The sequence below is a fragment of the Tachyglossus aculeatus genome, chromosome 21 (assembly GCF_015852505.1).
Source record: "Tachyglossus aculeatus isolate mTacAcu1 chromosome 21, mTacAcu1.pri, whole genome shotgun sequence".
Taxonomy (NCBI): Eukaryota; Metazoa; Chordata; class Mammalia; order Monotremata; family Tachyglossidae; genus Tachyglossus; species Tachyglossus aculeatus.
This window is the reverse complement of record NC_052086.1, coordinates 44,430,568-44,444,120: the sequence shown is the minus strand read 5'-3', so window position 1 is coordinate 44,444,120 and position 13,553 is coordinate 44,430,568. Positions and strand designations below refer to the sequence as shown.

General features: G+C 52.5%; 1 protein-coding gene across 1 annotated transcript in view; it reads right to left on the bottom strand.

Moving 5' to 3' along the window:
* The window catches only part of RBM19 (RNA binding motif protein 19), a 131,400-nt gene that overhangs the window by 101,630 nt on the left and 16,217 nt on the right, over positions 1 to 13,553 (bottom strand). Inside the window, exons 3-10 of the mRNA XM_038763587.1 lie at positions 9,056 to 9,187; positions 8,262 to 8,306; positions 7,916 to 8,120; positions 6,382 to 6,605; positions 5,663 to 5,749; positions 4,521 to 4,599; positions 1,009 to 1,080; positions 85 to 288 (exon numbers count right to left, since the gene is read on the bottom strand). Coding sequence (XP_038619515.1) covers positions 85 to 288; positions 1,009 to 1,080; positions 4,521 to 4,599; positions 5,663 to 5,749; positions 6,382 to 6,605; positions 7,916 to 8,120; positions 8,262 to 8,306; positions 9,056 to 9,187 — 1,048 coding nt within the window. The remainder of the gene's footprint in view (positions 1 to 84; positions 289 to 1,008; positions 1,081 to 4,520; positions 4,600 to 5,662; positions 5,750 to 6,381; positions 6,606 to 7,915; positions 8,121 to 8,261; positions 8,307 to 9,055; positions 9,188 to 13,553) is intronic.

Below are 13,553 nucleotides of genomic sequence, written 5' to 3'. Positions count from 1 at the left end.
GCCCCGACCCTTGCCCAACGGCGGCCCCCCTCGCCCCCGACCCCGGGCGGGTGCGCGGGCGGGAGCCGGAGCCCCGGGCCCTACCGTACTGCGAGAAGACCTTCTCCAGGTCTTCCTCGGTGCTGGAATAGGGCAGGTTCCGGACGAAGAGGCGCCCGGAATCCGCCAGGTCTTCCTCCTCCTCGTCTTCCTTCAGCTTCCTCCCCTGCCAGAGCCTGGCCGGCTCTTTCCGGGGGCCAGCGGGCCCGGCGGGTGGCTTCTCCCGGAAAACCTCGATGTAGCGACCGCCTGCGGGTACGGGATGGGGGGTCACTGCCGTCACGGCTCCGGACACCGGGCAGGGCTCGGTGCCGAGGATCCCCCCTGACCCCGTCTTCCGCTCCCCTCCATCCCCACCCGCAGCCAGGCCCGGTGAGCGTAGTCGAGTCGGCCCGCCGGGGGCTGCCCGGTCAGACCCGGAGAGGCCGGTCGGCCACCCCGCACAGCCTCTATCCCTCCCGAGACACAAAGCTCGTTGTGGGCAGGGAATGTGTCCGTTCTAATGTACTCTCCCGAGCGCTTACTACAGTGCCCTGCACACAGTAAGGTCTCAATAAATACCACTGACTGACTGACGGTCGCAGCCGCCCACATCATAATAATAATAATAACGGCATTTATTAAGCGCTGGGGAGGTTACAAGGTGATCAGGTTGTCCCACGGGGGGCTCCCAGTCTTCATCCCCATTTTACAGATGAGTTAACTGAGAAGTGACCTGCCCTAAGTCACACAGCTGACAATCGGCGGAGCCGGGATTGGAACTCACGACCTCTGACTCCCAAGCCCGCTCTTTCCACTGAGCCACGCTGCTTCTCTACAACCAGCCTGCGGCACGCTCCCAAATAACCCGAAATTCCCTTGGGGATGAGAGATGCCCAGAGGCCCGGGAGCCTGCTCATGGCAGCGGCCCGGCCGGGGGGCGGTGGGAATGGGGGTGAGGGGCTTGGGGGCCGGATCAAGGGGTCACACCCATGTAGTCCTTGTTGCGCTTTAAGGCCGCCTGCACGTCTGCTTCACTCTTCAAGTCCACAAAGACAAAACCTGGGAAGGAGATAATAACAACAATCAATCAATCAATCAATCAATCGTATGTATTGAGCGCTTACTGTGTGCACAGCACTGTACTAAGTGCTTGGGAAGTCCAAGTTGGCAACATAGAGAGACAGTCCCTACCCAACAGTGGGCTCACAGTCTAGAAGGAACAGACAATTCATTCGTTAAGCGCTTACTATGTGCAAAGCACTGTTCTAAGCGCTGGGGAGGTTACATGGTGATCAGGTTGTCCCACGGGGGCGGGCTCACAGTCTTAATCCCCATTTTCCGGATGAGGTAACTAAGGCACAGAGAAGTGACTTGCCCAAAGTCACACAGCTGGCAATTGGCGGAGCCGGGATTTGAACCCATGACCTCTGACTCCAGAGCCCGTGCTCTTTCCACTGAGCCGTGCTGCTCAGAGATGGCAGGAGATGATTAATGATAATAACAATAATAATAATGATGGTATTTGTTCAGCGCTTACTATGTGCAAAGCACTGTTCTAAGCACGAGGTTACATGGTGATCAGGTTGTCCCACAGAGGGGCTCACAGTCTCCATCCCCATTTTACAGCGGAGGGAACTGAGGCCCAGAGAAGCGAAGTGACTTGCCCAAAGTCACACAGCTGCCAATTGGCGGAGCCAGGATCTGAACCCATGACCTCTGACTCCCGAGCCCGTGCTCTTTCCACTGAGCCATGCTGCTCAGAGATGGCAGGAGACGATTAACGATAATAACAACAATAATAATGATGGCATTTGTTCAGCGCTTACCATGTGCAAAGCACTGTTCTAAGCACTGGGGAGGTTACACGGTGATCAGGTTGTCCCACGGGGGGCTCACAGTCTCCATCCCCATTTTACAGCTGAGGGAACTGAGGCCCAGAGAAGCGAAGTGACTTGCCCAAAGGCACACAGCTGCCCATTGGCGGAGCCAGGATCTGAACCCACGACCTCTGACTCCAAAGTCCGGGCTCTTTCCACTGAGCCACGCTGCTTCTCTAATGATGATGATATTAATAACAATAACGGTATTTGTTAAGGGTTTATTATTCATTCGGCCAACCGTATTTATTGAGCGCTTACTGTGTGTGTGCAAAACACTGTACTAAGCCCTTGGGAGAGTACACTATCACAACAGACACATTCCTGACCACAGCAAGCTCACAGTCTACGGGGGTCAAGTACCGTTTTAAGCGCTGAGGCGGATACAACCAAATCAGGTTGGACACTATCCTTGTCCCATGTGGGGCTCACGGTCTTCATCCCCGTTTTACAGATGAGGGACCCGAGGCCCGGAGAAGTGAAGTGACTTGCCCAAGGTCACACAGCAGAAGAGCAGAGGGGCCTGGATTAGAACCCAAGTCCTTCTTATTCCCAGGCCCGGGGCCGGCTGGCCAGAGAAGCAGCGTGGCTCGGTGGAAAGAGCCCGGGCTCGGGAGTCAGAGGTCGTGGGTTCTAATCCCGGCTCCGCCGCTTGTCAGCTGTGTGACTTTGGGCGAGTCGCTTAACTTCTCTGTGCCTCAGTTACCTCATCTGGAAAATGGGGATTAAGAATGTGCGCCCTACGTGGGACAACCTGAATACCTTGGATCTACCTACCGCAGCGCTTAGAACAGTGTTTGGCACATAGTGAGCGCTTAACAAATACCTTCATCATCATCAAGCTCAGTGGGAGGGAATGGGACAGGGGGAGGGCGAGGCATGGGCCCAGGACCACCCCCTCCATGGATCCAACCGTCATCTCACTCTTCCCACCAGAAACTTCTCGAGGGCCGGGCTGTGACCGCTTTGGTGCAATTTCAATAGTGACAATAACTGCGGTGTCACATAATGAGGACACCTAATTCTCCGGAGAAGACACTCATGCCAGGAAAAGTCCCGGGAGAGCGTGGAAGAGGGAAACCAGCAGCTACATGAAACCACAGAAAACACAACAACGGGAATGGAAGAACCATAACCAAGTTTACGGACTATGGCAGAAGATGGAACGTTCTGGAGCGCTTAGTACAGCGCTCTGCACACAGTGAGCGCTTAATAGGTATGACTGAATGGAGAAAATATATCCAGAGTCACTATGACTCAGAAATAACTTGATGGCACTCAACAGCAATAATAATAATAATAACTATGGTATTTCTTGAGTGCCTATCTCATACTAAGCACTGTACTGAGCACTGGCACTCTGTCTAAGGAGGAAAACGAGCACTGAAACCCTATTTTATACCTGGGGAGTTGATGGGTAAATTTAGAAAATCTTGCACATTAAGTATAGGCTTCGATTTGGCAACGGCTAGGCCGACCTGTCTGCTGGGCGACCTCGACCGGGCTTGACAGATAACCAATTGCAAAACAAAGGAGAAGAAAAACAACTTATCTCTGTACTCTGGAAACGGGCCATTTCCCACAGTACAGAAACATCTTGAAGAAACACATCTTCCCAGGGTGACCTGGGCAGTCACCCGGGAACTTGTGCAATTGGCAAAATGCCTTCTTGGTTTGCAAAGGGTTTATTAAGGCTCGTACGTTGGAGCTAACTCGGAATCTCACTCACGGAGAGGACGCTCTGCCTGGGACCTTCCCATTCGGGACCCTGAAAGCTGAATCCGGGATTCCCCAGCATGAAACTTCAGGAGTTGGTGTTCCCCTGAATTGGTGATGTAACCCCTTTTCTGGGTATTTGTTTTAACCCCTTCTTTTATTTGTATTTGTTTTCTTCTTTCGTATTCCCTTCCTTCTATTAAAATTGTAACGATACACCTATATTGCTATGTGTCTGTGCTTCTTTCTCTGAAAAAAGGGAACTTGCAGTCGCGGGTCTGAACCTTATTCGTTGGTTAACTGAAGAAATATTTCGTTAACCCAACAGGAGTGAAGGGAATCTAGACTCTAAGCTCGTTGTGTGCAGGGAATGTGTCAGTTTATTGTTGCATCCCACTCTCCCAAGCGCTTAGTACAGTGCTCTGCACACAGGAAACGCTCAATAAATTCAACTGACCGACTTGTCCAAGGTCTCAGAGCCGGCCAGCGGTGAAGCCGGCATTAGAACTCAGGTCCTCGGCCTCTGCAGACCGTAAGCCCCTCGTGGGCAATCAATCGATCGTATTTATTGAGCGCTTACTGTGTGCAGAGCACTGTACTAAGCGCTTGGGAAGTACAAGTTGGCAACATATAGAGACAGTCCCTACCCAACAGTGGGCTCACAGTCTGAAAGGGGGCAGGGATCGTGTCTACTGCTGCTACTGTTGTACTCTCCCAGGTGCTTACTACAGAGCTCTGCACACAGTAAGCGCTCCACAAATACCATCGACGATGATAAATACCGTGGATTGATAGACTCCCAACCCCCGGGCTCTTTCCCCTGCCAAACAAGGAGGATGGCGCGCTGCTCCCGTGCGGTGCCCGTTTCCCTCGTCCCCCAGCCCTCTGTCCGGCCGGCCCCGTTACCCGTCTTGTTCCCGTGTTGGTTCTTGACTATGCGGATGGCCACCGGCTTCACGGGCACCAGGAATTCCCGCACATTTTGCTGGAGGGAGAAGCGGAGAGACTCAGTTTACCTCCGCTCCAGGCTAAGACTCCTGTTGGCTGTGGAGCTGGTGAGGGCCCCCAGATGCCACTTCTGGGCACCCCAGGCCGAGGGGAAGGGCTCCGCTCCCCGCAGTGGACCAGCTTTACTATGCTATCCCCATTTAGACTGTAAGCCCACTGTGGGCAGAGAACGTGTCCGCCAACGTGTCGCCCGATAATGACAACGATAATAAAAACTGTGGTATTTGCGCTTATAACAGACTGTGAGCCTTATAACAGTCGTTTAGACTGTGAGCCCACTGTTGGGTAGGGACTGTCTCTATATGTTGCCAATTTGTACTTCCCAAGCGCTTAGTACAGTGCTCTGCACATAGTAAGCGCTCAATAAATACGATTGATGATGATAACAGTGCTTTGCACATGGTAAGCGCTTAATAAACGCCACCATTATTATTAAGCACTTAATTTGTGTCAGGCACCGCACTAAGCACTGGGGTCGGGACAGGCAAATCGGGTTGGACACAGTCCCGGTTCCCACATGGGGCTTGCGGTCTTAATTCCCATTTGACAGAAAAGGTAACTGAGGCATAGAGAAGTTCATTCATTTATTCATTCATTCAATCGTATTTATCACTGAGAGCTTACTGCGCGCAGAGTACGGTACTCAGCGCTTGGAAAGTATAACTCGGCAACAGCTAGAGATAATCCCTACCCAACAACGGGCTCACAGCCTAGAAGCGAAGTGACTTGCCCAAGATCTCACAGCAGACAAATGGCAGAGGCGGGATTAGAACACAGGTCCTCCTGATTCCCAGGTCCGGGCTCTATCCACTAGGCCCGGTTGCTTAGTACTTGTCTCCCAAGTACTGAAGCCCCAGTTTATATAGAAGGAAACTGAGGCCAAGAAGAATGAAGTGACTGGTCCACTGTCACGCACACCAATGGCAGAGCCAGGATTAGAACCCAGGACTCCTTCTCCCAGGCCCGAGCTTTCGGTACTAGGCCACACGCTGCTTCTCGCAAATGCCCATCGGGTCCTCTCTCTGGTCCCGAGCGCCTACCTCTGAGACGTTGAAGGGGGTCCCCCGGAGCTTCACTGTGTGGGTGGGGGGCACGCCGCCTTCCGGGGGTCTCTCCGGATCCACTGCCTGGAAGGACGAGGGGATGGGTCAATGGGAAGCCCGGACCGCATCTGGGTCCCCAACAAGGCCTCATCCGACGGGATGTGGGGGTCTCGGCACCAACCCCGACCCCGGGGCGGAGAGAAGCGGGAAGGGGCCTCCATCCTGTGGCCCTTCGCCGATCGTTCTCCCACTCTCGGGGCGGGCGAGGTCGGAGGTCCGGCTCTCAAGGCCGCAGAGTGGGTGTCCCCCGCTCACAAGGCTGCTGCCAGGACCCCCCAACCCCGGGGGTCCGATCCAAATGATAATAATGATAATGAGGGTATTTGTTAAGCGCTCACTATGTGGCCCGCACTGTTCTAAGCCCTGGGGTAGATACAAGGTAATCAGGTTGTCCCACCTGGGGCTCACAGTCTTAATCCCCGGTTTACAGAGGAGGGAACTGAGGCCCAGAGAAGTGAAGTGACTTCCCCAAGGTCACAGAGCTGACAAGTGGCGGAGCCGGGATCAGAACCCACGACCTCTGACTCCCAAGCGCTTGCTCTTTCCACTAAGCCAGGCTGCTTCTCCAAATAGTATCCGGGTCTCCCGGCTGCCCTGGGGACTTTTGTTATGGGGGCAGCGCCCGGCGTCACCAGGGCCCAGACGGCTGTACCCACCTTTGTTCCGGCGGTATCCTGTTGCTCCTGGCCCGGCCCCTCATTCCGGGACTGCCCCCTCACTGCCGAACCCCGGTCCCTCCGATCGCCGGGGGCCGCGGCCTCGTCACCGTCCGAGCTCTCGTCGTCATCGTCGTCCTCCTCCTCCGCCACCAGGCCGGTGCTCACGACCTTGGACCTGAGGTAATCCATGTCGGACAGCTCCGTCTGCACCGCTGCCTTTGCTGAGGGGAGAGAGGGATGGGGACCGTGTCCGGCCCGATTCTCTTCTGTCTGCCCTAGCGTTTAGCACAGCGCTCGGCCCAGAGGACCCTGCAATCATTAACCGTTTCCTTGGGCGGGGGCGTTGGACCCCCATCTTGGATCCCAACCCGAACGGCCCCCTAAGAGACTCCAGGACACCGCAGCCGAGAGCCGACAGAATCACTCATTCAATGGCATTTATTGAGCGCTTACTGTGTGCAGAGCACTGTACTGAGCGCTTAGCTCCGGCATCCCTGAGAGGGCAGTGGTGGACCTCCGAACACCCCCCTCCTTTTTTTTTAGTTGGTATTTGTTAATAATAATAATAATGTTGGCATTTGTTAAGCGCTTACTACGTGCCAAGCACCGTTCTAAGCACTGGGGTAGATACAAGGTAATCAGGTTGTCCCACGTGGGGCTCACAGTCTTCATCCCCATTTTACAGATGAGGGAACTGAGGCCCGGGGAAGTGAAGTGGCTTGCCCAAAGTCACACAGCTGACAAGCGGTGGAGCCGGGATTTGAACCCACGACCTCCAAAGCCGGGGCTCTTTCCACTGAGCCACGCTGCTTCCCCTGAACCTAACCTTGCCCAATCCCACACAGTGAAGCTCCGTCTCAGAGGTAGGCGCTCTCGGCCAGGGCGGGCGGGAGAAAGGGAGGCCCGCTCGGGACCAGAGAGAGGATCGATGGGCCGATCCATCCATCGATAGCCGCTCGGGAAATGGGACTGATTGGCCGATTCTCCCGGTAGACTGTGAGCTCCTTCAGAGCAGGGCTTGTGTACAACTGACTCCACTGTCCTCTCCTAAGTGTGCAGTCCAGTGCTCTGCACACAGTAGACTGTCAGCTCCTCCTCTATTAAACCTTCCCAAGTGCTCGGCATAGTAATAATAATAACAATGATGGCATTTATTAAGCGCTTACTATGCGCTTATTAAGGGGGGTGACACCCCGTCCCCTGGCCGACGGACGTGTATCCCAGGGACGGAATCTGAGCTCCAGGCGCGCTCTTATGCACACCCACGCACATTGTTTTGTACTTTCCCAAGCGCTTAGTGTGGTGCTCTGCACACAGTAAGCGTTTAATAAATGCGACTGAATGAATCGTGTCCACAGCTGCTATTTATTTATTTCTGTTAATGTCTGTCTCCCCATCTAGGCTGCAAGCTCGCTGTGAGCAGGGAATGGGTCCGTTTGTTATACCGGACTCTTCCAAGTGCTTAGTCCAGTGCTCTGCACACGGTAAGCGCTCAGTAAATAGGACTGAATGAACGAACGCGTGCACTCACAGTCAGCGGCTTCCCTTCCGGCCTCCTCCGCGCTGTCCTCCGCGCTTTCGCCCTCCGAGTCGGAGTCGAAGTTGAGGTAGTCGTTGGCCGGCCTGGGCTTCCTCTTCCGGGGCTCCTTGTCCTCGGCGTCGTTGGCCCACGTGGCCACCTGCCCCCGCTTCTGGTGGACCATCAGGAACTCCTGGAACTCCGCGTCCTCCTTGAGCTGGCGGGAGGGTGAGGCGGGGGGTCAGGGCCGGTCGGGGATCTCGGAGGGGGCTGATCCGGGTCAGGGTTGGGGGACCCCGGGCCCCCCACCACCCGAGGACGTGCTCTCCCTTCCCCTTTCCCCCTCCACTGGGCCCACCTTGGCCAACTCTCCAGCGGTGGCCTGTCGCTTCTTCTTCTTGTCCTGAAAGAACCAGAACTGCAGCTGAGGGAACAGTCCGGACCCGCCACGTCCACCTCCCCAGAGGACGCCTCTTGCCCCAGGCCGGGGCCACATCCACCTCCCCGGGGGCCCGGGAAGGACGTGTATATTTATTTATTTATTATTTATTTATTTATCACTCTATTTATTTATTTATTTATTTATTTTGCTTGTACATTTCTATCCTACTTATTTTATTTTGTTGGTATGTTTGGTTCTGTTCTCTGTCTCCCCCTTTTAGACTGTGAGCCCACTGTTGGGTAGGGACTGTCTCTATGTGATGCCAATTTGGACTTCCCAAGCGCTTAGTACAGTGCTCTGCACATAGTAAGCGCTCAATAAATACGATTGATTGATTGATTGATTGACGTGGGCTGACGTCTCTCTAGCCCCTCACCACCCTGCCTTTAGACTGTGAGCCCACCGTTGGGTAGGGACTGTCTCTATATGTTGCCGACTTGTACTTCCCAAGCGCTTAGTACAGTGCTCTGCACACAGTAAGCACTCAATAAAGACGATTGATGATGCCAAGTCCAGGGAGCGAGTCGGGGAAGGTGGGGTGGGAGGAGGAACCCCCCCCCCCGCTTCAACCGGAGATGGGCGTCTGGGGGACAGACCGGATGCAGGGGCGACACGGCGGGTTGGGAAGGGGACACAGTAAGCGCTCAATAAATACAATTGATTGATTGATTGAGACAGGTCGGGGTGGTGGGAGAGCTCCCGTGGCGAACCTCGGTGCTGTCCGGGGCCACGCCGCCTCCCTGGGGCTTCTGGGGCGGGGCGGCGGGCGGTGCGGCCTTCTGGGAATGCTTGCTCCAGGCTCTGGGCTTGGTCGGATCCCCGAACGACTTGCAGAATTCCACCTACGCCAGGGATAAGAAGGATCCATGAAGCCCAAGCCGGGCCATCGCCCCGTCAGCCCCCGTCCTTCGTCCCAGCTGGCGAGGACTGTGGGCCGACGGTCCCCCTGGATACCCGCCTGCCCGTCCAGCCCCAGCTGGGGATGGGGCCGCCCGCATCCCCCCGGCTCTTCCTCCCTTAACGACCTGCTGTGGACACCTTCCCTGGATCTCTCTCACCTTTTCCGGATGCCCACCCCTCGGCTCCGGACAGGCCCTTCCGCTTCCCGCCTGCTCTCCCTGTTTCCGCTGTGGATGCTCCCACAGATCTCTCCCACCAGTCCTGGACCCCACTGATGCTTCCCACTGGTGGGCTCCTTGTGGACACAAAGCCCACCGGCTTTCCCACACTGCAAAAAGATGGGATTCCGGCCGCTTGTTCCGAACCCCCTCCCCTTCCTCTGTAATAATAATAATAATAATAATGGGTATTTAAGCACTCTATTGTATGTAATTGTTAAGTGCACAGTCTTTTAGACTGTGAGCCCACTGTTGGGTAGGGACTGTCTCTATATGTTGCCAACTTGTACTTCCCAAGCGCTTAGTACAGTGCTCTGCACACAGTAAGCGCTCAATAAATACGACTGATTGATTGATTGATGTGCTGGAACTGTTCTAAGGGCTGGGACAGATCCAAGCTAATCAATTTAGACACAGTCCCTGTCCCCCATGGGGCTCGCAATCTTAATCCCCATATTACAGATGAGGTCACTGAGGCCCAGAGAAGTGAAGTGACCTGCCAAAGCTCACACAGCAGACACGGTGGAGCTGGGATTGTATTTGTTGCCAAAGTGTACTTTCCAAGCACTTAGTACAGTGCTCTGCACACAGTAAGCGCTCAATAAATACAACTGAATGAATGAATGAATTATTCGAACCCACACCCAGGCCCTTGCTTTATCCACTAATCCACACTGGCACTTACAATGTGCCAGGAACTTTACATGGCTCAGTGGAAACAGCACGGGCTTAGGAGTCAGAGGTCATGGGTTCAAATCCCAGCTCCACCACCTGTCAGCTGTGTGACTCTGGGCAAGTCACTTCACACCTCTGGGCCTCAGTTACCTCATCTGTAAAATGGGGATGAAGACTGTGAGCCCCCCGTGGGACAACCTGATCACCTTGTATCCTCCCCAGCCCTTAGAACAGTGCTTTGCACATCGTAAGTGCTTAACAAATGCCATCATTATTATTAGTATTATTTACTAAGCACTGTGGCAAATACAAGCAAATCAGGTTGGCCACAGTCCCTGCCCCATATGGGGCTCACAGTCTTAATCCCCACTTTACAGATCATCATCATCATCAATCGTATTTATTGAGCGCTTACTGTGTGCAGAGCACTGTACTAAGCGCTTGGGAAGTACAAATTGGCAACATATAGAGACAGTCCCTACCCAACAGTGGGCTCACAGTCTAAAAGGGGGAGACAGAGAACAAAACCAAACATACTAACAAAATAAAATAAATAGAATAGATATGTACAAGTACAATAAATAAATAAATACAGATGAGGGAACTGAGGCCCAGAGAAGTGAAGTGACTTGCCTAAGCTCACACAGGAGGCAAGTGGCAGAGCCAGGATTAGAACCCAGGTCTTTCTGACTCCTGTGCCCAGTCCACTAGGCCACATCCCTCGCTCTCGCCTCTCCCCGTCCGAGGCAGCCCCCCAGCTCTCCCCACTTTCACAGTCCACCTGAAAGCCCACCTCCTTTGGGAAGCCTTCCCGGATTCATCTTCCAGGACCCGGAGCCAGCCAAGCCCACAGGGATCTCAAGCCCTTGTGCACTTACGTCTATCCATCTGGGGCACTTTTCAATCAATCACTCAACCAATGCTATTTATTGAGTGCTGCGGGCAGAACACTGTACTAACCACTTTTCTGTAGGGGCTATTGAATTTCTTCCTTTATCTGCTGTAGATGTAAATATTTTCATGTTTGCCTACCCCCATCCCCCCAAACCAGATGCCACTTCCTTTTAGTACTTTTCAAGCACTTAGAACAGTGCCCTACTCCCAAGGGGCACTCGCTAAATACTACTCTCCTATCGTGTCTCTTACACTTAACTCTAGAAATAGCCAAAAAAAGGAAGAAAGAAAAATAAGAGGACGGAAGAACCTGGTTAAAGAACTGAGCCCAGATTTCCCGCGCTGTCCTAAGAAGGACAAACAGGAATATCATAACAGCATATGTAAAGGAATGGAAGGCAATAACAAATGTAGGTAGACAAGATCACTATTTTTTTCCACGCAGGACAACGTGATTACCTTGTATCTACCCCAGTGCTTAGAACAGGGCTTGGCACATGGTAAATGCTTAATACCATTAGTATTATTATTATGAAGATTAAGGAAAGTAAGGGAACATTTCGTCCTCGGATTGGCTTTGTCAAAAGCGAAGATGGACTGATGATAAATGATACCGGTGGAATCATCATCATCATCATCAATCGTATTTATTGAGCGCTTACTGTGTGCACAGCACTGTACTAAGCGCTTGGGAAGTACAAGTTGGCAACATATAGAGACAGTCCCTACCCAACAGTGGGCTCACAGTCAAACAGAGATGGAAAGAATACTCGTAGGAATTATACCGGAAAGACAGCAATACACAAGAAGCATCTAAAGAAGCTCCTTTTGAATTTGAGCTACTCATCATGGAAAGTGAAGCTAGATCAGTTTTTCACTACCTCGCCCAAAATAAGGCACCTTCCCACTGAGGTGTTTCAGCCAGCTGGAGAGGAATCGGTTAAAATCCTTACCAAATTACGCCAACGGGTATGGCTAGCCACTCAATGGCCAGGGAAGGGAAGGTTGGAAGGGATCAGTTTGGGTTCCAATACTGAAGGAAGGAGATACAACTAAATGCGACAATTATCGGCCGGTTTTCTTGATCTCACACGCCAGCGAGGCCCTGCTCAAAGTCACACAGCGTCGAACGGAGGCCGACGGGGAACGCGAACGGCCCGAAATTGAAGCGGGACCCCGGAAAGGGAGAGGGACGCAAGATATTGTTGAAGTCCGTTGGCTAATTGAAAGGACAAGAGAATATCTAAAGGGGGTCAGCAGGTGCTTTATTGATTATAGTAAGGCCTTTGACTGCGTGGATCACGAGAAATTCTGGAGCACATTAAGGAAAATGGGCATGCTGGACCAATTAATTGCATTAATATGGAACATGTATGACAAACAGGAGGCTAAAGTAAGAAAAGAATATGGAGAAAAAGATTGGTGTCCCATCGGTAGGGGTGTAAGACAAGGATGTATCTTATCGCCTTTTTCCTTCATCCTTTATACCGTATACCTAGAGAGAAGTCGGATTGGATAATAATGATGGCATTTATGAAGCGCTTACTATGTGCAAAGCACTGTTCTAAGCGCTGGGGAGGTTACAAGGTGATCAGGTTGTCCCACGGGGGGCTCACAGCCTTCATCCCCATTTGACAGATGAGGGAACTGAGGCCCAGAGAAGTGAAGTGACTTGCCCAAAGTCACACAGCGGAGCCGGGATTTGAACCCATAACCACCGACTCCAAAGCCCAGGCTCTGTCCACTGAGCCACGCTGTTTCTAATGGGGAGGAAAGACTGGAGGAAGAAGTATAAACAACTTTTTGCAATGCTGATGATACAACCCTACTAACAGAAAGTGAATTCGATTTGAAGAGCTTATTATTAACAGTTAAAAGGAACGGAGCAAAAAGATGGGCCTATATTTGTATGCCAAGAAAACAAACATGACAACTGGAAGTTTTAACACATTTAAGATAGAAATAGTTGACATTTTCTCTCCCGGGATCGATAATCAATAATAAAGGAACAAGTAACCGAGAAATACACCGAAAATTAATGTTAGGAAGACATGCCATGGAGAGCCTGGAAAAAGTCATGAAATGTGCTGAGGTAACAACTGCCACAAAAGTAATAATGATGGCATTTGTTAAGCACTTACTATGTGCCAAGCACTGTTCGAAGTGCTGGGGGGGATTCAGGGTAATCAGGTTGTCCCACATGGGGCTCCTAGTCTTAATCAGATGAGATCACTGAGGCCCAGAGAAGTTAAGTGACCTGCTCGAAGTCACACAGCTGACAAGTGGTGGAGGCGGAATTAGAACCCACGACCTCTGACTCCCAAGCCCGGCCTCTTTCCACTGAGCCACGCTGCTTCTCTGCGTATACCAACTGTCAGCTCTACTGTCTATTGTCATTTCCAGTGACAACGTATGGATCCGAAAGCTGGAAAGTGAAGCGACAGGATGGAAAGAACATGGATTCTTTTGAAACGTGCTGTTGGAGAAAGCTTTTGCGAGACCACGGACTGCCTGAAAATCA